At 43.6% G+C, this 25,056-nt stretch overlaps 1 protein-coding gene across 2 annotated transcripts in view; it reads left to right on the top strand.

Moving 5' to 3' along the window:
* LOC103824206 (vesicle-associated membrane protein 2) overlaps nt 1-25,056 on the top strand; it is a 57,020-nt gene that overhangs the window by 12,761 nt on the left and 19,203 nt on the right. The window contains exon 1 of one of the 2 annotated variants that reach the window (XM_018924525.3): nt 6,165-6,374. The exons of the other annotated variant lie outside the window; for it this stretch is intronic. Coding sequence (XP_018780070.2) covers nt 6,355-6,374 — 20 coding nt within the window. The 5' untranslated portion in view covers nt 6,165-6,354. Of the gene's footprint in view, nt 1-6,164; nt 6,375-25,056 lie in introns of those variants that run through there. 2 annotated transcript variants of the gene reach the window in all.

Raw genomic sequence — 25,056 nt, 5'->3', positions numbered from 1 at the left:
AGGAGCAATTATTATAAGTTTGTGCCCACAGCATCAGAGAAATGGAGAATTTATTTCACAGAAGGACAGTGGGTGACCCCTGCCTGCACAGGAACTGGCCCTGTTCATAGAAGAGGAAAATCCTGGGCTGTAATAGTACAATACCATCCCAGGTGGGAGAGGATGCATCCAGCATCCTTCTCTTGCCTGTCTGTCCCCAGTCATGTAAATGTAAAGAAAGCAAACTGATTCTTGCAATGCTGGCAACCTCAGCACTGCACAGATTTACACAACAGAAACATTGACAAATGAACCAAAGAAGAATTAAAATATCCTTGGAAAACTAAGGCAAATGTAGCCATGTAGAATACATTTTATGGATTCCTTCAGAATAACAACTGTTGGTCTAGGACCGACCTTTGATTATCTTTGCTCTCCTGTAACTATTTTGCCTCACAAAACTTTCTGTGGAGTGAATTTGCTCCAGCAGTGTGTACACAATGTTTGTCCTTTAGATTTTTCATCAGAGGCCACATCTTGTGGCATCAGGAATAAACTTGCCTGGCTTGGTTCTAATTTGAAATTTGAGTTCTTAAATGTTCAAAGTTAAAAAAAAATAAAAATTAAAAGACAGGGAAAAATAAGCATCATGCTGGGACATCTGAATGGACCAGAGCCTGTGGACTGGGGAAAATATCTTCTGACTAGAAAAGATTTTTGAAGAGAGAAAATAAATTCCCTATGGAAAGATCAAAGCATATGAAGGTAATGGATTATGACAAGGTAAAAAAACACCTGGAGAAAATAGTTAGTTCAAACATAAAAGAGGGGAATAGGAAGGAGTAGGGTTTTTTGTTGGAGATAAAGGGTAGTTAGATGGCTGGCTAAGTACTCGAGATTATATGTTGTAGCTAAAGGGTTATTAGTGGCAATTGGGACTTTTTTCCTTTCTGGTGCAGCCTCCACTTCTGTGGTGTCAAGATAACCTTGGAGCTGCAGTCCTAAATCCCTGCTCTATTGCAGTGCTCTGTGTGGTGAGTGCAGCCTGATGCACCCTGCACTGCAAACAGATCCTGACAGGTTGACAAGAGACTGACATAATTGTAATAACTCTTAAAAAAAGTCACTTTAATAGTCTGAGCAGGTCCTGCCAGGCTCAGACACAGCATGGGGTTTATCCCAGAAAGAAAGGCAGAAATGCATCTGGTGAGCCAGGAAATGTTCATGGCTGCAGAGCTCTGGGAAAAAAGCCTTGGTTCAGGTTATGTCAGCACAGATGCCCTGCCCTGCTGGATCCCTTGCCCCGCTGGATCCCTGGATCCCCTGCCCTGCTGGATCCCCTGCCCTGCTGCTCCAGCCTCACTCTGTGCTGCAGCTCTCCTGTGTCACAGCCACACAGCCCCAGGAGCTGGAGCTGAGCAGCAGAGCCAGGTCTCCAGGATCTCCCTCTCAGTGGGAAATCAGGGGGAGCCAGGCTTTGCCATGCCTCCAGGAGCTGAGATCAGTGACTCTGTCCAGGGCTGGGCTCAGCAGAGCTGCACCTCATTGTCCTGTTCCTCTCCCATTTGTCCCTGAGCCTCAGCACAAAGCAGCAGTGCCAGGGTTTGTGCCAGGCTTCACCTGAGCCAGGAGTTAGCTGCCCTGAGCACAGAGTGCTGGATTTCCTGAGACACTCAGAGCACCTGCAGGGGTTGCTGCTGGCCCCTCTGGTTTATTGCTCCGATGTTGGAGCATCCCACAAACCTGCTGCTTGTTTCCTTTATTGCCATCCTGCCTAAACAACACTCAGTGCCCCTCAGCAGCACTGCCTGCCCTCTCTCTTGGGTCACTTGCTCCTTTGCCTTTTCAGTTTTTAAGGACCAACCTGCCTCTCTTGTTTTTGTCTGCAGAAGTTCATTTGGGTAGAGGCAGCAGGTTTGTAGAGTGACCCTAAGGAAGGGTCACTGTGAGTTTATTGTGTGTGTCACCTCTGTGCTGCTGCTCTGATGGGAGCTGAGCAATGCTGGGGTGCACTGCATCAGCACATCCCATGGGTGCTGTGCTGTGGGCATGGCTGTGGGAGGGGTGTTGTTACCTGGTGGGCAGAGAGGGAGATGAAGGCCCTGGAAAATCCCAGCTGTGAGAAATAGCTACTCACTTTTCATAGTTTAGAAAGGTTTATTGAACCTTATCAAAAACACAACAGAAGACTGAATAAAGAAAAAAAGTTACAGTGCTGGGAGCAAAAGATTTTCCCTGCCATTTGCTCAGCCTCCTCACAATGGAGGTTTTCCCTTTTTAACCCTTTAACCCCTCCCAAAGTTCTGTCCATTAAGGCCTTCTTCGCTGTCCAGTGGTGGAGATCTCTTCCTCAAATCCTGACTGGAGCTCACGTGTTCCCTAGTGACAGCCAGCCCTCCCAGCTGTCCCTTGATAACCACATGAGGGGGTACAACATAACTGTAAATCTATAAAACTTTTCTTAGCCTATTCCACATGATATTTGTCTGTTAATTGTGAGAGTCAATCATTGCATTACTCATCTATCACACAGCCCTGGCTCCTCCTTAGCACTGCCTGTGCTTTGTGGGTGCTCCTCTGCTCTTGTAAGAAGAGCCTAAACTGATGTAGTGTTTGTTGCTTTCAGCTCACAGGCAACTTGGAATGAAAAAAGAATTTAACTAAATAAAAAAAAAATTCTAAGCCTTTCTTTTGGTTAGACAGTTTGACTTTAAGCAAGAGCAGCTGCAAGAGCAATCTCTCATCTGTCCCCATGACCAGAAGGAATTACAGAAAGGAATAGATCTCAGTGGGTGCATGGTCCAGAAGGAATGGAGCAACATGAGTGCAAAATTCAGCCTTTAATAGCAAAGCACTGCTATCTTCTGTCCTCTCAGGGTCTTGTTTAGTTTGGCAAAGTATAAACAAACCCCGAGAAGTTATGGGAAGTAGATGCAGCAAGACTGGGTTGGATAGAACAAATGGTTTTGATGAGAGATGGTTATTGCTCTGGAAATGAGAAGATAAGAGACCTTGAGCTGAATATTTGATATTCAGAATTCCTGGTAGCAGGATGCCAACAGAATTTCACATGAGTCAGGGCCACAGAGTGACTGAGGCCGGATGTCAAGAGCTGTCACAGTGCTGTCACTGGGAGCCTTTGCCAGCTCCCAGTGTGAGGCCACCTTTTCTGGGATGCTCTGTCATGATCCTTCCTGTGTCATGAGAAAATTGTGCACTTTGTTGTGTCTGGACCACTTTTTGGTTGTGTTTTTGGGGGATTTTCTTGCTTTTTGTATAATCATACTGTCTTAGTTCACAGCTAAGCTTAGAAACCAGTCCTAAAATTTCAGTTTTCAACCCTTCTTTTACCCCGGTGCCCCTGTGCAGAGCAGCAGTCCCAGTGGCAGCCCCTGGCACTCTTCCTGCCAGGCCCAGAGCAGCAGGTCCAAGGGAGTGCTGCTCCCAAAGATGCAGTGACTCCTCCTCCTGCAGCTCCTCCTGTTTCACTCACCTCTGAGGGGCTTTCCTTTTGGGTCACTTTTGGTCACTTTTACCATCAGTCACGTCCATGGCAGTGTGAAGAATGACAGCACACACAGTGCTGCTGCAGCAGGTATCATAAAATAAAAGGTGGGATAAAAGCAAGAATTAGCTGTGGACATATTGAAAAATCAGCATTCCTGTCTCACATTGTTGTTCCACTGTGAACAACACATTTGGCCACCTTGGATTCTTCTCCTCTCATGATTGGGAAGAAAACATATGGGACAAGAAAGCAGCAGCAACTCAGTTTTCATATGAGGAAGGAAATAGAGTGATTCATTCTGAAGCCATCGGCTCCAAGAGAGGAAAATCTGAATTATTAACAGCATATTTAAACATGACGGGTGCTGACACCTTCATCTCTTATTTTTACTGCCATGGATTTTCTTCACATGCAGTGAGAGAATTTACACTTCAGGAACTGTGAATGGTTTCATGCTTCCTACCCATTTTTAGCTGCCTAATTTATGGAAAGCCATTACTAGGTGAGTCACTGCTTTCACAGGATTAGTGTGGCTGAGATAGAGCTTTGGGTGTTCCTTTAATTTCCATATTTGCTTGAAAGGAGCATCAGACTCACATTGAAACTGTTATTGTTTGGTATAACAGGGGAGAGTTCAGAGTCTCTGCTCTCCTTGATCGTGTGCAAATACTGAGGAGATGCTCCCTGTCCCAACAAGGAGCTAAACAAACGAGATTTTTATCTGCATTCTAGATGCTCTGAGTCAGGGTGGCTCATTGCTCAGAGCTTGTGCCTAATTGGATGGGAATTCAGTAATTCCAAAGATTACAAACCCTGCAATCCTGGGAATCTCACTGTAAATCTCCCTTTAAAGAACTAATTGCAGAAGTACATTTACTCTCTGGTTGGTCTTGTTGAGAAGTAGACATTGACAAGTTAAAAATGTAATGTGCAAGCCTTACATAGGGTAAGGGGTGAGGGTGGGAGCTTTCCCCTCATAATAAATGAATTGGGGGGAAATACATTTGGGCTGTCTGGATCAGGAATGTAACAGCAGAAGATGCAGAGTGTGAAATAAGCACTGAACAAGGGGCAGATTTCCTAGCCAATGCTCTTTGTAATAAATAACTCAGAAATATTTGTTCAGTTTAGACAGCAAACTCCAGCAGGTAGTAATAGATAAAATTTAAAGGAAATCCTGAATTGATTTTTTAAAGCTAATTTACTCATCTGTAAACCTCTAAAGTTGCAAAAGGCACGTGTTACTTACCTTTCACCCAATTACAAGCTCTGAAAAAAACCACAAAGCTCTTCATAGCAGTGCTGGAAGACTGGTATTTTTTGCTGGATAAATTCTGAGGCAGATCTTCAGCTGCTACAAAGAGAAGTGAAAGAAAAAGAAAAAAAGAAAAGCCCCAGCTTTTCTTTTTTTCTAATGAAAGACCCCTTGTGTATGAGCTACCCACTTCTTTTTTCCCTAGGGATTTAAACATGCTTAAGAGATTTTAAAACCAATGGAAACAAGTACAGTAGTGACTGATGTGCATAAGGTAGGGAGACAATCAGTGATCAGTGGCTCGTTAATGCTAAATTACAGAAACTAAAGCTCCATCATGGTAATCAGCTGGTGTCTGTACATGTCTTCATGTGTACCCCCAAGTGTGTGATTTTGAAAGAGTTGTTAGAAAATTAATTCAAAATTAAACTCTTAAAACCTGTCATCAAACTGATCACAAGAACATGTACTTGCCTGCATATTCACCAATAAACATTCTTTGGCTCCTCTTTTACTGTGTGAGTCTGTGGTGAAATGGAACTCCTTGGCATTGACTTCTGCAAGAAGATTCAAAGTACTTGGAGTATTTAGAATTAAATTGTTCCATGGTGCCTTTCCAGTAGGATCTTTCTTAATGGAAATGCCTTTGGACTTCATATTCAGTGGCCATCTGGATTGTCAGGCAAGCATTTTTAATTTTCTTCTGAACCAAGATCAATATGAACATTTGTGGTAGCTTCTTTTATTTGTACTTTCCAAGCAGCCCACATTTTTCATGTTGCTTCATTCAGGGCAGTTGAGTGACAATGCAGAGGAAAAGCAGAGCAGCAGCATTCCTTGGAAGCTGAATGATTGCTGCTCATGTCTTACAGCACTTTTACATAAAACAAGCACTGTCCTCCCGTGGGAGGTTGAGGTGGAAAACTGAGGAGCAAAAGCAACAGCAGAAGCTAAAAAGAGATGCATGCCAGGGTTTAAATGGTGCTGGCTTTGGCCAGCCTTTCCAGGGAGATGCAGTTTGTGGGATTGCCCTTTTACCATCCTGCTAAACTCAATGGAGAGGGAAAAGCTCAGAGATGCAGATTTTAGATCCCTGTTGGAAAATCAGTAGGCAGGTGGAGGGGAGGCCCAGGCCTGGTACCAGCTGAGGAGGAGGGGGCAGGAGCAGCTCAGGGCCTCTCCCTGCTGCTGCAGCTGTGGTGGGACCTCGGCTCAGCTGTGCTGGGGCTGCCTGAGGGCAGACGCTGGAGCAGGGCCGGGCATGGGGCAGGAGCCGCAGGAATTGCAGCTGAGCAAGTCTTGCCAGGTTTAACAGAGGTAAGTGTAGCCTTCTCTGCGGCCACGGGAGCTGGGCAGTGCCGGCTAGCTGCTCCCGGTGTGCGGCCGGAGGTGGCCACAAGATCGGCCACTGCCAGATTCTCCCCGGAACCCCGGGGTAGCGGTGCCGCCTGCGGCGGGGGTGGCGCGGGCGGGAGTGCGGCTGCCAAGTCCCGAGACGAAGGAAGGAGAGAGCGGACACTTGCATGGATACCAAGGAACTTTATTTCCCAGGCGGGACCAGGGACGGTGTCAGAGGAGGACGGCTGGGGAGGCGCTGATAAAGGGAGTGGACATGAAAGGACGAGACATGAGGTGACCAACAAACGAAGGTCAGGGCAGGGGGGCGGGACACAGCTGGATCAATGAGGATCACACAGGGGAGGGAAGAGGCTCTGGAGGCAAATCATACATCGAGTAAGGGATGATTGACACGGAGAATTCTCCAAATAAAGGGAGGGTGGTTCCAATGACAGGGGAAGCGGGCAGCGCCAGGAGGGGGGAAACAAACTATAAGGGCATAAAGGGAAGGATCAAGGGATCAGTCTTCCTGAGGGACAAGGCATTGGCGGGAAAACAAGGGGTAAACAACTTAGGGAGAAACCATTGTGAGGGGAGTACATAGGGGGAACGGAGGACCAAACCATATTTTTAACCTATAAAAGGGATAACCAACTTTAGAACCAAACTCATATAAACATTTTTAAAACACACGATGCCACAGGTAAGCTCAAGGTGTTGGGTGACTGGGGAGGGATGTAGAATTTTGGGGATGCAGCCAGGCTTTATTGGTTTAGTTCCTCCTGGAACAGTTCACATTGCAGCACCAAAGGTTCTTTTTGCAGGCAATTATAACATCATAAAGCGAAGGGTAAATGGAGTAATTTTTGTGGGAATAACAAATTTCAGTGTCAATAACAGCTCCTAGGGAACCCTAACCCCAAAAAAGGCAGAAATTGATGCAAAGTGAAAAAGTGTGATAATATACTATGAGAGTTTGTTCCATAAATAAAGAAGCCAGTGGATTGAGTATTTGTCCTGCATTGATGCATTTCATTTCCAAGCAAACTAACATACAAATGATACTCAATGGAAATATTCTTTCCTTTCGCACGCTGACTGTTGTCTCCAGTTGCTCAGAGGAAGCTGCAGGGGTGAGATGGAGCTGCACCCCCTGCTCAGAGCCCCTCGGACATTGCCTGATAGGCCTTGGAGTTTGACAGTAATGTTTTATGGAATTGCTTTCTTAAGGAGCTGACAGGCTGCTGAAATTGCTGTCACTTTTTCTGCATGAGTTAAACCAAAGCTGTGTGACTGGGGCCTGCTCACTGACAGAATGCTCTGAATTTACATTATTGGAAAGTTCTTCAGATTAAAAGCAATTCATCAAGGCATTTCTCAGCAGGAAAACACCCATGTCAGATTAGCCCTTTTCCCTTTATGATGGGAGGACAGTAATCCTGCTGAATTCAAGCAAAATCCCTGAACTACCTGCACAAACCATCAGGTGGGGAGTTGCATAATGTCTGTAATTAATCCCTGATGTAAAACTCTGCATGTTCAAGATTGAAGGCTGAGCTGAAGTTCTTTCAAAACAAAACAACCAGAAAAAACAACAACAAAAATCCAAAATAGAGAAGAAAAAAAACCCCAAACAACAACAAAACAGAGACAAAAACCCCCAGTACAAAGTGGGGTACTACAAACTTCAGAAAAAGAATCTTTTTCAGAAAACTGGGCCATTCAAATCTATTGAATCCCTTTAAAAGTTAGTAAAAATCTTCATAAAAAATGTTTAGCAAAAGGTGTCAGAAAAGGTTCTTATTCTGGAGCTGCTCAGGAAGGCTGTACATGGAAGCAAGCTGCAGCTTCTCTGGAGATTTGCCATAAAAGGTTCTTATGGGGTGCCAGAATATCAAAAACCACTCCCAAAGTGTTCTTTTATGCTGGTTGGAAGCTCCTGGAAGTGTTGCTATAAATCCACATGGGCAGGGGGTGATTGCACCTGATGCTGCTGGGAATGCAACAAAATCATTGCAACTCTAAAGAGCTTGCACTTGTTAAAAAGCTGTGCAGTCACTTCTAATATTTCTAATATTTGTTCTAATATTTGTGAGGTCCTGATTCCTGAGGAAACTGACTGGGGGAAAGCTGGGAGTTTGGGACAGCTTTATCCAGAGGTCACAGCAGAATGCAGGAGAGGAGTGGGACACTGCAGAGTTTTTCCATGGATAAAACAAGTTGGATCCAGTTTTCCTTCTCGTGTTTGCTCCCTGTGTGAGCACAGAGTAGAAGAGAATTTGCTTTAGCCCTGCTTGGCTGGGTGATGTTGGTGAGACTGGAGATTATTGGCTCATTCTGGAAAGGGAATGCTGCTCTTTCCACTCCTGAAGGATTCTGTGAGTGTCCAGTGGCTGATTAAACAGGGTATGAGCAAAAGAAAACCTGCAAAATCAGCAACAACCCAGAAGGTGAGATTGTTAACAAAACTGGGATTTTTCTACAAGTTACAGATTACATTTTGTTTACTTGAATAACCTGGATGGAGCAAGGTGAAGAGATTAGCATAATCACCATATATGTACTTAATCTGAATTTAATTTAACAGCTATTGATAAAAATCAAAGTATTTCAGCTAGAAATTGATTTTTTTTTCCCAAGAACTGCAGCTTGGAACACAGATTAAGGCCAAAATGCCATTAAATCCTGATTTATTGTGTTGTGTAGGTAGATGATTTCACAGTTTAGTTTTTTTAAGCCACTACAACTTTTTTGAATTACAGCAGGGACTAGTGTGTTGATGTTCAATTTTTTAAAATTGAAATTTAGCCTTCATTTAATGATTTAAATTGATAACCCACTAATCCTGGATCCTTGTGGCTTTGTTTGCTGGATTGGAGAATAATCTATTGTCTGACATCTCCCTGAGCTCTGGTGGTTTCTGGTTTTGAGGTACACATGCACATATATCCATGCTTACATACTTGTGGAATTACTTCAGGTTCTCAAGTAGCATAACAAACTCCTGTGCAAGTAACTTCTGTGATTCTGAAGTGAATACTTCACAGTTTATTATTTAACTTTTCAATTCAGAATTGCCTATGAGAAGTCTGATAATCTAATTTCTTTTTTTAATGATTTGAAAGTAATCTCTGGGAAGTTCTATTCAGTGGATTACTCACAAGCTGTTGGTTTTTTTTTTTAAATCTCATTGTAAAAATGGATATGTGGTCTATTCATCTAGGCTGGACTTGTTCTGTTACTTTCTCTTCCATTTGAATGCTGGAATCCAACTTCAAAATCTTTTTTCCCAATAACTCTGTAGTTTGGCTTTCTGATAATATTTACCTTAATTAAATAAATATTCACAAGCAGCAGGTCACAGACTGCAAATTTCAAGATTTTGATGAGTATATTATTAAATTATTTGTAACAAGTTAGCTCTAATTAAGACCAGGGAATTGAATCAAAGCAGTTGTAGAGGGGGTACAGAACAGGTTAAAATGCACTTTGCCAATGATTTCATAGGCACTTCTCCAGAATAGGTGTGGTTTTTCTATCAAGGTACAAATTTATCCAGGGAAGATTAGAAGAGGAAAGATTATCCAAGGAAATTCTAGCAGGGAAAAATTACATGTATTCATTTCTGTATTGAATTCTTCTGTGGATATTCAGCCACTCTGGGGCTTCATGGATAAAATAAAGAGCTGGATTTTAAGGTTCTCATGCAGTACAAGATTTATTGTACTCACAAGTCAGAATTCTTTCTTTTCTGGGTGCTGTGGTCTCCCAGCTGATTCCTGATTGCAAGGCCTGAAATGCTGCAGGTGCATTTTGGGGACCCTGGCCCTGGGCACTGCAGAGCATCCCTGCAGGATTAATGTCTGTGGGGAGTTAAAAGTGCTCAGTGAGCCTCAAAAAGTGCAACACAAATCCTGCTGGGAGGGGATAGACAAGGCAGGGGCAGCAACCCTGGGGCAGCCCTGAAGCACCTCTCAGTCAGCCCTGGAGACAAGGTGGGGGTCAGGGGGGCCTCTCCAGTCCTTCATATCAATTTTCCCTTTTTCATTGTTGTCCTGGGCGGGGGGGGGGGGGGGGGGGGGAGAATAAAAAAAAAGAAATTAAAACCTCATTGAGAAGGGAATTTTCTGCCAGAAACACTCCTAGTTATGTCAAAATCAGTTGTTCACATTGGGAACTGACTGACCTTGCGTGGTTAGTTCCCAAAATTTTTACTATCATTCCAAACCCTAATGATTTCTCATTGCCATCTAAATAAAATCTAGGGGTTTTTACTGTTCCAACAGTAATCTGTTGTTTAATTAACTTTAAGGTAACTTTTTGGTGTGAAATGCTTGCTGCCCTGTGTCAGCAATCTGCAGGGAGCAGCCCCTGCCCAGGCCAGCACCATCAGTCTGCCAGAGCTCAAGGTGGGGCTTAGAACTGGATCCTTCTAAAGCAGGGCTGGTTCCTGGGGTGTGCTGCATTCAGTGGCCCTGGTGGCTTCTGGGAGCCCTGGGCTGAGCACTGACAGGAGACTGAGCTCCACACACAGAACATCAGCCCCAGGGCAGGGACTCCTACTCTGCAAACCTCCTGCTGCTCAGGAGCTGCTGTGATGGGAGAGCTGGGGAGGTCATGGAGAGGGAAGGGAAGAAGGGCTGGGGGCAGAGTGCTCCTGCCTGCCTGCAAGTGATGCCTCAGGATTTCAGCTTTTATATTTTACAGATCCTGTGCTGCATCAGTGCATCACTCCAAACTCCACACAGAGTGTTAGTTACTGTCTGCACAGTTTGGTCACACAACAAAATCCCTCTGGGCGGGCCTGAGATCCAAGGACACCCCACAGCCTCAGGCACCAAAAATATAAACAAAAGAGAATTGGGGGGAGCAAACTGGGGGTAAATGACTTCAGTACCTGAAGCTGTAATTGCAGAATTAACCCCTGGTATGTAAATGGACCAAACTTACAATTGTCTGAAAAACTGGTGCCCATTGTCCAGCTTGGGTGTAGCCTCTGGGAGGCTGTGACTGCCCAAGGTGTGTCTGTTGAATGTCGATGTGACAGCCTGGTCAGAGAGAGAGAAAACCAGATAAGTTTTCCCAGAACTGGCCTGAGAGACTTTAGGGAGTTAAAAATAAACAATAATAGCTTATTGATATAAACAGCCTGCAGGTGTTGTTTTCCTACTCTCTTTTTTCTTGTTTTCCTCAAAGATTATTTATAGGAAAAGCATCTTGTTAATTAACCAATCAAGTAAAATGTCTTAAAGAAATAACCAATCACATCCACCTAGATCAAAACAACTTATAAAAAAGAACAATTCCAAACACACAACACGTTATACCAATCAGCCTTCTCGTAAGTCTGTATCATTTCTTACTCAACAACAACAACTGAAGGCCTTCAATAAATACTCACTTTATTCTCTTAATCTGGTCTAGCCTCTGTTCCAGGCAGCCCCTCCAGGAATCACAAGGAGCTTGTGAATGAGGGTATTTCATGTAACCATCTCACCAGGGAGAAATTTGTCTGTTTCTCCATAGATCCATGAGTTTCCATGTTCTGCCCCACTATTGTCTGTGGTATCTAGGAAAGTTAGTCATGTGTGTGGGCCTTTATTGTGTGCATTTATTTACTTATCACCACTTTCCCTTTTAAAACATCTCTTGGTTACCTAGGGAACTGGCTCCAGCCCTGCACATTCCTTCCTCTGTTTGCCTGTCAGGTGTGCCAGCTGATACCTTGGAGGGGCTACCTAGAGCAGAGGCCAGACAAGGTTCAGAGAATAAAGTGGGTATTTATTAAAGGCCTTCAGTAAATACAATTTGGGCAGTCACAGCCTCCCAGAGGCTACACCCAAGCTGGACAATGGGCACCAGTTTTTCAGACAATTGTAAGTTTGGTCCATTTACATACCAGGGGTTAATTCTGCAATTACAGCTTCAGGTACTGAAGTCATTTACCCCCAGTTTGCTCCCCCAATTCACTTTTGTTTGTACTTTTTGGTGCCTGAGGCTGTGGGGTGTCCTTGGATCTCAGGCCCAGAGGAATTTGGTTTTTTTGACCAAAACGTGAAGACAGTAACTAACATTTATATGAAGTTTAAAGTTATGCACTAATGCAGCACAGGATTTTAACTGTAAAAGCTGAAATCCTTGAGGCATTCTAAAGGCATCCATCCCATCCACAGGGCTCCAGCAGCACTGGGAGTCTGGAGCCCAGAGCACAGCCCTGCCCCAGAGTGCTGACTGCACTGCACAAGGACACTGGGGCCACAAAGGAATAGCAATAAAAAGTCATAACTCTAACAGTGCGTTGAATCTTACTGTAGGTAGGCTGAATTTGTTGTGGACAGGTGGATGTAATTCCTAATATTCAGCTGGGCTAGCGGTAGAAAGTTATTTATTTTTATGGAAATAAAATGCATGAATAAAATTTACTTTTAAAGTATGTATCTGTACCAGAATTGTAGTAGCATCAGGTACTACTTTGCCCTTCAAGGGATGGAGCAGATGGAAAGATTGAGAGAGCTTGAGGGGCAGCTTTGAGGGCAGGGAATGCCAACTCTGGGAATGTTCCAGTCAGCTGACTTCTGCACTATTTATATCAACAGGAGTGTATGGTTGATTGGAAATGTGTTGTTTTGTCCCAAGTATGATTGTCACCAGTTCTTCTTGTCACTTGAATGACACGGACAATTCAAATTTTTATTGAGTCTTTGACTTTTAAAGCATAAATTCAAACTCAAATGTTCCTTCTCAATCCCAAGGAGTTTTTTATTTCCAAAGAAGGACATAAGAAACATGTGATTACTTTTGAAGTACTGTAGAAGTAATTAACTTCCAAGTTTCAGAAGAATGGAAAGCAAAGCAGAAATGCTCCCTCAGCAGGCAGGGAGGGACTCTTTCCATTTACCCAGAGAGCCCCAAGGGCTGCTTGTAAGGCTGCAACTCACTGGGGATTTTCAGGCATGAAAATGTTTGGGCATTTTCACAAATAGCAAAAGGCAGAGTCTTGAATGTAACCAACCTGAAAGATACAACCAGAGTAAACTGGTCTCTGCTGAATTAGTAGATGTTTATAGATTTACTGGGGAAGAAAAGCAAAATTGAAGTTCAGTTTCTGGCCTGTTGCATTTGGCAGATGGTCACAGCATTGATCCACAGAGTGTGGCTGTGGGCTCCAGAAACCACACCAGGGCTCTGGGAATGGGATTTAAACATGGGCTCTGTGTAATGCAGAGAGGATCTTTAAAAAATCAGAGTTGGAGGACAAGAGAGATGGTAAAGTAAAGGTGGGAGCTTAGCCCAAGGAGAAACCACAGGGCTCTCAGGGATCCCATGAGGATGGGGAGCTCAGGAGAGGTGCCAGTGATGCTATAGACCAATCTTACTTGGCATATTTGCAGTTTCAATATAGTTCATAATTTTCTGTATTTAATGAATTACTTTAGTTTACCAGGTGATTTATTTGGCCAAATAATCTCAGAAATCTTTTTTAGAAGGTCTTTAAAGCTCTGGCTTTGTTTTATTCAAGATATTCTGTGGTTTTGGAGGGTTTTTTTAATTAGTTCAATGAGAACTTGAAGTGAGAAGTTACCCTTTACTGCTTTAATGTAACCAATTCCATTGGTTAAATGGAATCCAGTTTTAGGAATTGATGGATGTTGAAACTGGGAAGAAGGGATATTGTGTGTGAATATAACACTGTGGGAAGGTGCAGCCCTGTGATGGGCACTTGTAAATGATAGCTGTACTTCATGGAAGCTCTTCAGGAACTGAATGTGACCACCTGCCAGAAATGAGGGTGAGAGTTTGGCTCTCTGTACAGATCCCTGTGCTGTTCTCTGACACTTGCACAGACTGCTATTTAAGTCATTAATAGGTGGGATAAAATATTCACTGCAGTTTTCTTGGCCAAGTAGCTAGACAAAATTTAAACTTAACAAGTCTCCTGATAATTAAGATTTAAGTAGAGGTGGTAATTACCCTGTGAAGTTTTGCTGTGATGAAACTGCCACTGAACAGCAGTGGCAAATACATAGGCTACAAAACCCTTCACTGCTGATGGAAATGTGATTTTCTTTCAGCTGTTTTGTTGTTTCTGGGATTAAAAAAACCCAACCAAACAAAAAATATGTTAAGAGTCGATTTACTTCTAAAATGCAGAAATTCTAAAATTCTTTCATTCTAAAATTTACTTCTAAATCAGCAATGCTGGGAAGTGATGTACAGGAAAATGGGAAGCCCCAGAGCCTCCTGGGTTTGTATCTGAAATACATACAGTTAGTGGGCAGCTGAACTGAAAAGCAAATTACCCCCTGAGAGCATCTCTGAGGTGGGAGGTGATGGTCTCCCTCCAGGGCTTTCTTTAGGAGAGTCCTCTCACCCTGCAGGCAGAGAGCATCACTACCTACTTGTAAGAGGAATGAGAACCTGAAGAACATCTAATTTTATGGGGGTGCTAGAAGTCTCTCTGGATTTTAATCTGAGTCTCTTACAAGACAGGCAGAAAAACCATCCTTCACTCTTAAGTAAATACTACTTAAAAGCAAGGAAAGCTTAGCAACCTCAGCAGTGCTTTGAGAGCCTTCCTTGCTGTCTGTGTCAGAGTTTACTTTTCCCTGGCTGCAGCTCTCAGGTTTCTGTGGTTGAGATGACCCCTGAGGTGTTAGAAAGTCTCTTTTTTCCCAGCCCCACGACCAAAGAAGAAGTCAGGATTCCTCAGCTCTGGTTTTCAAGGTTAATTTCTCTTATCTATTCCATTCTTTCTCTGAGCTGCTGAGGTCTGTCCAGCAGGTTGGGTTGTGGCACACTGACTGCCCTTGGGGTGGTGTTGGCTTTTTATACTAAGAACTACGTGTACTTTATTTACAATAATTTCCCAATACCTGTCACCTATGTTAGACAGTCTGTCTCTACTCTAAACCAATGCATAAGTGTCACCATCACAGCAGAAGTTGGAGGACAAGAAGAAGGAGAAGAAGGACAGGACAAACCCAGATTCCTCTATCTTGCCTCTCGAACCCCCATTCTAAAAACCCCAAAATTCTACTTTTTCACCCTGTGACAAATTCACTACCATTCTACTCAAACTCTTGTGTCTTGTAACTCCTCACACAAAATTGGGAATTGTTTCCATGGGCTAAAATCAAAGCACCGGTGTCTTTGACTCTGTGCCAAGGTCTCTGAGCCCCCTGCCAGGGTCTTGAGTCCTCCAGGGCAGCCACAGGAATATCCTGAGTCCCAACATCTCCCCCTCCTGCTTGCACCTCCTTTGCAGCCCTGTTCATGAGCTGCATGCACTGAAAAAGGCATGGCAAAAGGAGCAGAAGAATTACAAGCCCTACTAAAATGTAAAAAGCTGTTTTCAAAAGTTCTTCCACAATGCTGAAAGGTCAAAGAAATCAAACACACCATTCAACCATGAGCCAGTAACTTTTCAAAGTTTGGCTATACCTCCTTGCAATTGCTTTATGTTTTCATGAATTGATTTTGAATGATCAGACAAGTTCATGCAGCACCTTCCTTCAGACTCTTCACACTCGTGCCCATGTGTCAGCAATAAATAGTTGATTGCTGCCCTGTTTTGAAGAGTGGCTCGTCTTACACTGCTGATGTCTGTTGACATGTCACTCAGTGCAAGAGAGGTGGCAGGAGCGTGCTTGCTCAGCTTGCTCAGCCAGCAACCCATTCGGTCCAGCTGAGTCCAGGCTGCTCCTGATGCTGCCTAAGGTGAGAATATTGCTACTGCAATTCTCAGAGCCTTGTTCCATGTGTGAACACTGTCGTCACAAACTGGATCATATTGTCTGACCGACATTTCCTTCTATGTTTCTGCTCTTTTAAAATGTCAGCAGCAGCTCCCAAGTCAGAAGCAAGGGGTGCTGAGCCAAGGCTGTCCTGCTCCTTCCCTCCAGCCGTGCCCTGCTGTGTCACAGACATGGTTTATGAAAAATCCTTTACTTAGGATTTTTCCTCTCCTGAGAACTGAGAGGCCTCGGAACAAACTGTAAACAATTCTTATCTGCTGCTGTGGAATGCAAAGGGGAGAAATCTGTGATTGGCCCCGTCAGACTGTTTGCAATTAAGAGCCTATCACAATTCACCTGTTCGGCCCGTCTCGGGCTGAGAAGACTTCAGTTTACACATTCTTTTCTTTTCTTAGGATAGCCTTGGTAGTGAAATCTCTAGCTTTATTCTTTTAGTATAGTTTTTATATCTTATATATCATATAATAATAAATCAAGCCTTCTGATGCATGGAGTCAACTGTCTCGTCTCTTCCCTCATCCTGGGACCCCAGAAAACCATGTGACACTGCTGCTCCCTGGGTACTCTTTGGGGTTAACCAAGAGCTGGAAGCAGGGGATGCTCTCCCTGCTCTGCACAGGTGATGTACAGCCCTGGGGTGACACATCAGAAAGAGGAATTTTGCAGGTAACACCTGTAACACCTGCTCAGAAACAGGAACTTTGCTTAGAGCCAAGCTGTTTCCTCTGGGACTGCTCTGGAGCTTTGTCTTGGTTTCAAAAGCCAGGTGTTTGCTAAGGAGGGCAGGAGCCTCCCCTGAAATGGAAAATGTAAACCCCCCAACTCCCCCTTTTCCAAATTGCTATAAATTTTAGATTAAGTGGCTCTCAGGCAAAAAATATGGGAGCAGGAATAACAGTTCTATATTAGGGAAGAAAAAAAAGAGATAAGCAGTGCAGTAAACTAAAACAACACTGACAGAGTCAGAACACAACCTGGCACCATGTGGGTCATGGTGTTGGCAGCAGTCCAATTGGAATTGTGGCTGCAGCCCTCCTGGAGTGCCAGGGGTGGTTCTGCTGGAGCAGGGATGTGGTGCAGTCTTCCTCTGAAAATCCAGGGGAAGAGGCAGCTGCTGCTCCTCAGGGAAATCCAGTGGAGAAGCTGTGCTGGTGGTTCAGAATCTCCAGATTATATCCTGTTAGCAATGCTTGGCTCCTCCCTCTGGGCTCCCATCTCCCAGTGGGATGCTGTAGCTCTTATCAGCCATGCAGGGACATTCAATGACTGCTGTCTCAGCAGCTGTCTCCCCGGTTGTGGAAGAGATAAGGAAAACTGCCCACTTAACAGAAGACAACTGCCATACAGATGGTAAATACAATACAATTTGCCTGACAATCCAGGACAAGCTTCTCCTTCCAGGCTTGTGAATCTGGAATTCTGCCAGACCACACCAGGGTGTTCAACCTCCTTGGGCTTCTTCAAATCTGCTCCAGCTTTGGAGTCCTGAATTTTGAAAACGTTTCTCTAGCAACACGTTTGCTATTTATGTCTTTGCCCTATAGTTTGTTATGGAGGCAGATTGCATTTCTTAGCTTCCAGTAAGAAATGGCAGCAATGACAGTGACTCACTTATTGTTTTATTCTTGCTTTGTTTCAGGCATGTCTCACCAAGGCTCTGAGTAAAGCTTTGTTCTGTTAGGCTTCCTCTCTCTCACAGCCTGCTGTACTTTGGTGATTTATGCTCTAATCCAGCGTTGTGCATTTGCAATCAGCTTTTTCTTTCCCTAATTTCACATCAGTAACTTAGGGCAGGAAAAAGAAAGGCTTTGCATTATCCAGGATTTATTTATTTATTTTACTTTTATTTATCCAGTGTTATCCAGGATTTGACTTCTCTGCTGAATCTTTTCTTTGTTTTGGTTTGTTGGGGTTTTGTCACTGTAGCTGAGGGGCGTTGTGTCTTCTTATGCCCAGTAAAAGCACTTTCCTATTTATAAACTAAAATTCTTTAATAAAGTTTGCTGGGGAGAAAAGTGCCCCTCTTGCTGTGATGGTCAGTCTTTGAGTTCTTTTTCCAGGGGTGTAACCTCAGTGTGCAGGACAGAGCTGAAGGTACTGAAGTACCAAAGGGATTTAGGGGCCACTTCAGCTCAAATGAACCCCACTAACATAACTGATGGGGCTAATTGAGCATAAGAAACCTTGGTAAAATAAAATTCTGGCTTTTTTTTTTGTAACTGTGTGTCCATTTACATACACTAGATTTCATCTGTATTGAAATAGTAACATGAGAGAACATTAGGTCAAAGAGCTGATCTTTGTGCCAGTTTTATTGCCTTTAGCCCACACCTTCACCCAAATGACTCAAGGTTAACAAGATGAAAAGCATCAAAAAAATTAAAAAGGGAGAAAAAAGGAAGTTTGTGTTCTTTCAGCTGGTGAAGAGAAATTATTACAGGAGCCTGCAACCTGGCAATTCTGAAACCTTGTAAGAATTAATAGAAGGTTCAGTCAATACTACCTAGGAACTAGAGATAACACTTCCTTCTGAAAGCTGACTTTAGCAATATACTTTGGTGTTCTTCTCTGTAGACATTGCACTGAAGGTAGATTTTAGTTATTAACTATTATGAGCATATCACAGAAATGATTTTCCATATGTTTTACTAAACAAATTTCTATCTGAAAGCAGCCTGATGGAAATTAAGCAAATTATGAATTTAAACAAGCAAAATGTAGAAAACCATAAATGACATTTGTCTCATTTTACAATATAATGTTAATACTTATATAAATATTAAGAGAAAGGGTTTTTTATTATTGCTTACACCTGTATTTGCTTTCATTCTCTAATGAAAATAAATCCCATTTAGCATAAAAATTACAATAAGTTTCATACCAGCCAATGAGAATTAACCCTCATCTGAGAAAGAACCACATAGTATGGGACTAAAATGGGCTGAAGTCACAGGTCAGTCTGTGGAAATTACCACAAAAGGAGATTTACTTTAGAGTTGGTTTGGGTTTTTTTCAGTGCTCTGCATGTGTGTTTACAAATTTGCAGATGTGAAGATGTGACTGGTCAAGTGGGATCTAAAGACATGGCTGAAAGTTCCCCATCAGTAACCTGCATTAATTCTGTGCTACTGAACCATGTGGACAGAGCTTGAGATCTGCCTTGTTACTGTATCCAGCAGCAAGGTGTCCAGAAACTGAAGTGTTTCTAAATGAATATTACATTATAGGTGTTAGAAATGAAGATGTGACAAATAAAAGTTTTTTTTCTGTTCTTGGTAGGAAAGGAAACACAAGAACCTCACAGTCATAAATAACACAGATAGCAAATAGTGTTAATGAAAAAATTTTCCAGGTGCAGGTATGTAAATCCAAGGGCCTCACATGATGAAAGAATGTTCTTAAAAATATCACTGTAGATCAGAATTTCCTCTAATCCTTCAAGTTAGTAAGCAACATTCATTTGGCTTGAGTAGAAGATACTGGAGAAGATAAATCAGTTGGTCATCACTAACCTAACAATGTTGATCAAATTAAAGATGATGTCTTAGGGTTCCTTTCCTTTTCCTCTGTGTGCATATTTAGTACACCAGATGGTTAATGCAGTCACAATAAACTAGTGGGAATATTTAATTAAATGTGTTCCCAGGACATTAAATGCAGAGCATTATCCTTTGGCTGGTGATCAGAGTAAATATTTGGTAATAAGGGAGAGTCCTTGTAGAATATTGTTAGTAATACACAAAAAGCACATGTGAGAACAGAGCTGTGTTCAAAGCAGAACTTTCTTCCCAAAATGAAGACATCTCAAATGCCAATTCATTTATACCTGGGGTTTTGTTCTACCACCAGCTCACCATTACTCGTGACACAGTTATTACAGACAGCATGAGAAATAATTTGAAACTTGATAGTCCTGGACTGGAATTAGCTTAAGCTTGGAGCCATTTGCCTGTCAATAGTCACATTTTACTGAATACTGAAGGGCTCAGATAGGAAAAAAAAGACAACGAAGAGCAAATCTCTGCTCAGTCAGTGATGCTTCCCTTGTAGGTGAAGGGAGCCTCTTTGCTCCTGTTGGGAGCTAATTCTAGAGATCTCAGAGGGCTGAAAACATCTTCCTGTAGTCTGAAAAATCCCTGCAGCCACAGCCTGCAGATAGCCACTAGCCCAGCAGTGATACTCCTCTGTCAGTCAGCTCTTATCTCCTCAGCCTAACCAGTTTTATGATATCACAGCTTTTGTACTCCCATTGAGCAGCTTTTTTTCATTCCCGTGCAGAAGTGAGACGAGTAGAATGAAAACAAGGATGAACCTAACTTATTAAAATAGGCTGGTTAGTAATGGGGCGGGGGGAGAAGATGAGCTAGAAATCTGAAATACATACAGTTAGTGGGCAGCTGAACTGAAAAGCCAATTCTCCCCCTGAGAGCATCTCAGAGGTGGGAGTTGATGGTCTCCAGCCAGGGCTGTCTTTTGGACACCCTGCAGGCAGAGAACATCATTACCTGCTTGTAAGAGGAATGAGAACATGAAGAACACCTGATTTTATGGGGGTGCTAGAAATCTCTCTGCACCTCTCCTGGCAGAATTCGTGTGTGTTTTTCGAAGAGTAACAGCACCTGCCATTTGACCCTATCCTGGCTCACCATGGGAAAACAACAAAACATTGGTGGGAGGTGCTGGGGTGGATGATGAATGTCTCTTTCCTGGACACAAGGAGAAACATGACTGTCCTCCCACAGCTCGGGTGGGCCCATGCTGATGTTGAGTTTGGTTCTGAGTCTGAAGGCCCAGAATCTTCAAGGAGTTTAAATATCAGTTCTTTGAGAGGTGACACCTGAATAGCGGAGCACAGAATTTGAGTCTGCTCTCTTTATCAGGCTGGGTTTTGTTTGGGTTGTGCCAAACCTCACATGGCCACACTGATTAGGAAGAAAGCTTTTTTAGCTAGGCTTGGCTAAACTGACCTCATGCAGAAATAAAATCCCACGTGGGAGTAACACATCTGATTCCAACAAGCTGGAAACCCGCAAATTCCTCCAGGATGCAGAAATCTCCAAGCACAGTCAGAACAAGTCCCTCCCTGCAAACCATCGGTGGAAAAATTGGTTTAGCTGTTGCTGCTTAGGGATAAACAAGGCAAGCCCAAAACTAACAGCAAACCCCAGGGCTGTAGAGCTCCTTTATTTCCTTAGAGACCCTCATGCCTCAAAGCTTCCCAGTTCCTAGATGAACATTCCTGCACCAGGGACAATGGGAGATGGGTTTGTTTCTGCAGCTGCTCCTTGGGCCAGAACCTTCACTGACATGACTATAGTAGTGTATAAATGTGCATTTGTAGCTAATTTAAATAATTGTTTTAGAGTGAAATCTCGAGAGTACAAAGCTATGGAAGTGTTCTGATTTACTTTACAGTTAAACAAAGAGGTGTTTCTGGTGTATTTTTCAAATGCCTTTGAAAGCACAGACTGTCCGACTCTGCTCCCACAGCAAAGCCCAAACAGGTGGGTGCCTTTTGAAGGGGTCCATGTAGAAAAAGTGTCTTAAATATGTGTAAGTTACAGCAGTAAATATGTACTGCACAAATATCATACCTGAACAATTTAAAAAAAAAAGGGAATAATAATTTTGTTTTACTTGAGCAACAGGGAAAGGGTTTGAGAGGACTCAGACTAGGGTTCTTCAAAAATTCTTTTCATTTTTGGTAGGGATCATGAATCAGATCTGCTTCACTGATGCACAGTCAGTGCCCTTGCCCTGATCTGTGCCAGCTGACACCCCTGGAGCTGTCTAGTGGGGTTCTCCCTTCTCATGGCCACAGCTTCAGCTGTTTCTCACTGTTTGAGTCTGAGGGGTAGAAAATAACTCCTGCTGCTAGAAACAGGTTGTGAGCTCTGACTGGAGTCAGAGTTGGAGAGGAGCAGGAGAAGGACAGGGAAAAGGCTGGGCTGCTCTGCCCCAGCCTTTCTGTGCCAGGGAAAAGCCCCTCCACCCCTGTACCTGTATCTTGCCATATGTGGGATAACAGCTGTTCCTTAGCTCAGAGCATGTTGTTAGGATAAAGACTTTGAAGGGGTTAGGTCCTGCAGTTGGAGACTTTAAGAGGCTCTTTGGATGGATAAAAGAAGATGCTGAAAGCAGCCTTGCAGCTCCTCATGTGAACTGTACTAAGGCACAGTGGTGGCCTGGCATCCCCTGGGATTCGCCTCTCCCTTCCCTACCCTGACTAAGGGAAAAAATTCTGCTGTGTAGCTCACACATATGAACAAAAATGAATGTGTCAGATGGTTTCCCGAAATATTAGATACACAATCATCCTTAATGTTCTTCCAGCCAGTGCTGAAATGCAAAACAGTAACACTGGATATCTCCAATTCTCTCTTAATTAAGAGTAGCAGCTGCCTTTCACTGTCAGGTCTAAACAGCAAGTTGTTTCCAAAACATCTCAGTGAGATGACAAATCTCTCAGTCAGGAATTTGACCCCCCAGTTTCAGACCCAGCTGGGAGAGCTGAGATGTCTGAGTCAGCTGAGCCCATTTTGCTGAATCACTCAGAAAGGCCCTGGAGGTTTCTTCCAAGGTGGCTGCAAACACAGAGCCTGCAGTGCTCTCAGTCTGCTGGGCTGCCTCTGTGCTGACTGACCCACATCTGCCTGGTCCCTGATGGCACAGGGTGCCTGCCATTTAAGAGTATTTGCTAGGGATTCATATCCTTTTTCACCAACAATAGAAGAATTTTGTTCCTCTTTCAAAATTAATGTGACTTGTTCTTGGGAATGGCAGTTCTCAGCACCAATGGTAATTTTTTCTGTTTTCCTAAAACAAATTACACAAGTGTGGTGGAGCTTTTGTATGGATTTTGCATTCTTCGTAGCTCCCCAAAATCATGCCAGACCATGAGAAATTATACTTTAAAGTTGTGAAGCTTCATGTATTTCAAAAGGAAGTTCTACAACATAGTGCTAATATTTTTGCATAAATTTCTTTGAATAACACTTCTGAGAAGTTATAAGCTGATATGACATGGTCCAGAGGCAATAATAGAAGAATTATGTAAATGCAGGAAGAATGATGTAATTGTAGGCTGGGCTTTAATTCCAGTTTAAATTTTTGCTCTGTGATATTGCAGAGAATGTCTGTGCTTTCAAGTGATGCAGGCCTTCAGTTGCTTTCTTTACCAGAAAGCTTGGATTAGATTTTAGGTAATTAATTAAGATGGGCATGTTAATTACGATCTTGCTGTGCCTGAGCATAAAGAGTGTCACCTCTCTTTGGTGGCTGCAGTAACTTCTGCTGTCACTGCCATATTTTCTGAAAAATCCTCTTTGCCCAGGATTTTTTCCTGGCAAGCTGAGAAGACTCAGAGAGGAATGAAAATAGTAATTATCTGATTGCTGCTCCTGTGGCTTGGACATTGCTTACCTAACAGGTGAATGTTTGATTGGTTCTGTGTGAATTGTTTTGGATTAATGACCAATCACAGCCAGCTGTGTCAGACTCTCTGAGTCAGTCACAGGTTTTTATTATTCATTCTTGTTAAGCCTCCTGATGTGTCTTCTCTTTCTTTAGTATAGCTTTAGTATAGCAATATAATGTAATGTCATATCATCATATCATATCATATATCAGCCTTCTGAGAACATGGAGTCAGATTCTCATCTCTCACCTCGTCCTGGGGACCCTCACAAACACCACACCCTGCAACTCCTGCAGCTGTAAAAACCCATCCTTCCCATCATCTCCTGCCTTGTGCAGGGAGCAGAGAAGCCCCAGAAAATGCAGCTGAAGCCGAATTAGATGGTAGCAAGAATGCTGGAAGAGAACAACCTTGAAAGTAACTACTGCATGTCAAGTAATTTTAAGGACAGCTTGGGAGCTACCAAAAAAAAAAAAAAAAAAAGAGAATTACTAGGCAGAAAAGGTGCATGGCAGAGCTCCAAATGTGGAGTTATCTCGCAGCTCTGACCAAGAACATCACTGAATATATGAGCTCTGCTTACAGGAAAACATGTGGCAGGGAAAACCTCTTCTCACATACTCCTCTTCTGTAGCCTCTGGGATACCAACAGTGCATAACTCAAGAGAGGAGCTCTCCTGACGTTTGTAGTAGTGACACAATGTTTCCACAGGAGAAAATATGCTTGTGCTGATTGGGAAAATGCCTATTTACTTCCTTAACTGCAAAGAAGTTTTACAATTTTAATTTTAGCTCTGTTGTTGTACCAGGATCTCCTTTGAGGCTGTTGGTGCTCCAGGGAGATCTTGTTTTGTGCTGTGTGTGATGTACTTTATAGTCGGGTTTTGATCCTTTGTGGCAAGTCAAAATAAATCCTGTTGGGATGTGGCCATCCATGGAGTGGTTCCCTGGCCGGTGGCAGCAGCCTCTGGTTTAATGTTTCTAGTAGTGTCTGTGAGGTCCTCAAAGGATGGGCAAGGAGGGTGGCTCAGTTTCTGCTCTTTCAGCTGAAACTTGCTAGTGACATTCCCACCCCCAGTGCAAGGCTGAGGTGTGAGCCACAGCAGGGCTGCCAACAGCTGCTCCAGCTCTGGGAGCTTCTGGGGGCCACTGCTGCCACAGGGATCTCAGCCCCCAGGCAACACCCTCAGACTGAATTGTGCAGCCAAAGGCACCTTTGGGGAGCTAACTTCAGTGCCCCCAGGCATATTGGCAGTGCATTAATGAGGCCATAATTGCAGCAGCATTAATCAGAGCCCAGGATGTAGCAGGGAATGATTCACAGAGAAACACTGTGTTCTCTCAGTCTGTCACTGTGGGAAGGCATTGGTGATGCATGAGTGGGATTTGTGATATTTCTCTGTTCACATGCTCAGGGATTTCCTCTGCAGCCTGAGGAAGGGTTTATTTCCCCGTGGGGAGCAGTGAAGGGGTCCCTTGCCAGAAGGGGTGAGGTTCCACAGGGTAGGGTGTGGGTGTGAGGGATGACTGGCTGAGGCTCAGGGACCCTGCTCAGGCTGCTGGGGAGAATTGTCTGCTCAAACTCACACTCTGAGACAGGGCAGCTCTGCTGTTGGATTTTCAGGATGCTTTGTTTTGTCCTTTGTTACAGAGCAGACTGGAGAAAGGCAGTGTTGGAGGTTGGGAGTTGCTGTGCAGAAGGTCAGGGCTCTGCCCCTCTCCTCCAGGGGCTGTGGATGTGCTGGAGCTGCTCTGGTGGGCATCTGGGGACCAGCACTGGGGAGGGTCAGCATTGCTGTGTCCG

This window comes from Serinus canaria, chromosome 9 (genome assembly GCF_022539315.1).
Source record: "Serinus canaria isolate serCan28SL12 chromosome 9, serCan2020, whole genome shotgun sequence".
Classification (NCBI taxonomy): Eukaryota; Metazoa; Chordata; class Aves; order Passeriformes; family Fringillidae; genus Serinus; species Serinus canaria.
This window is presented reverse-complemented; position numbering and strand designations above follow the sequence as displayed.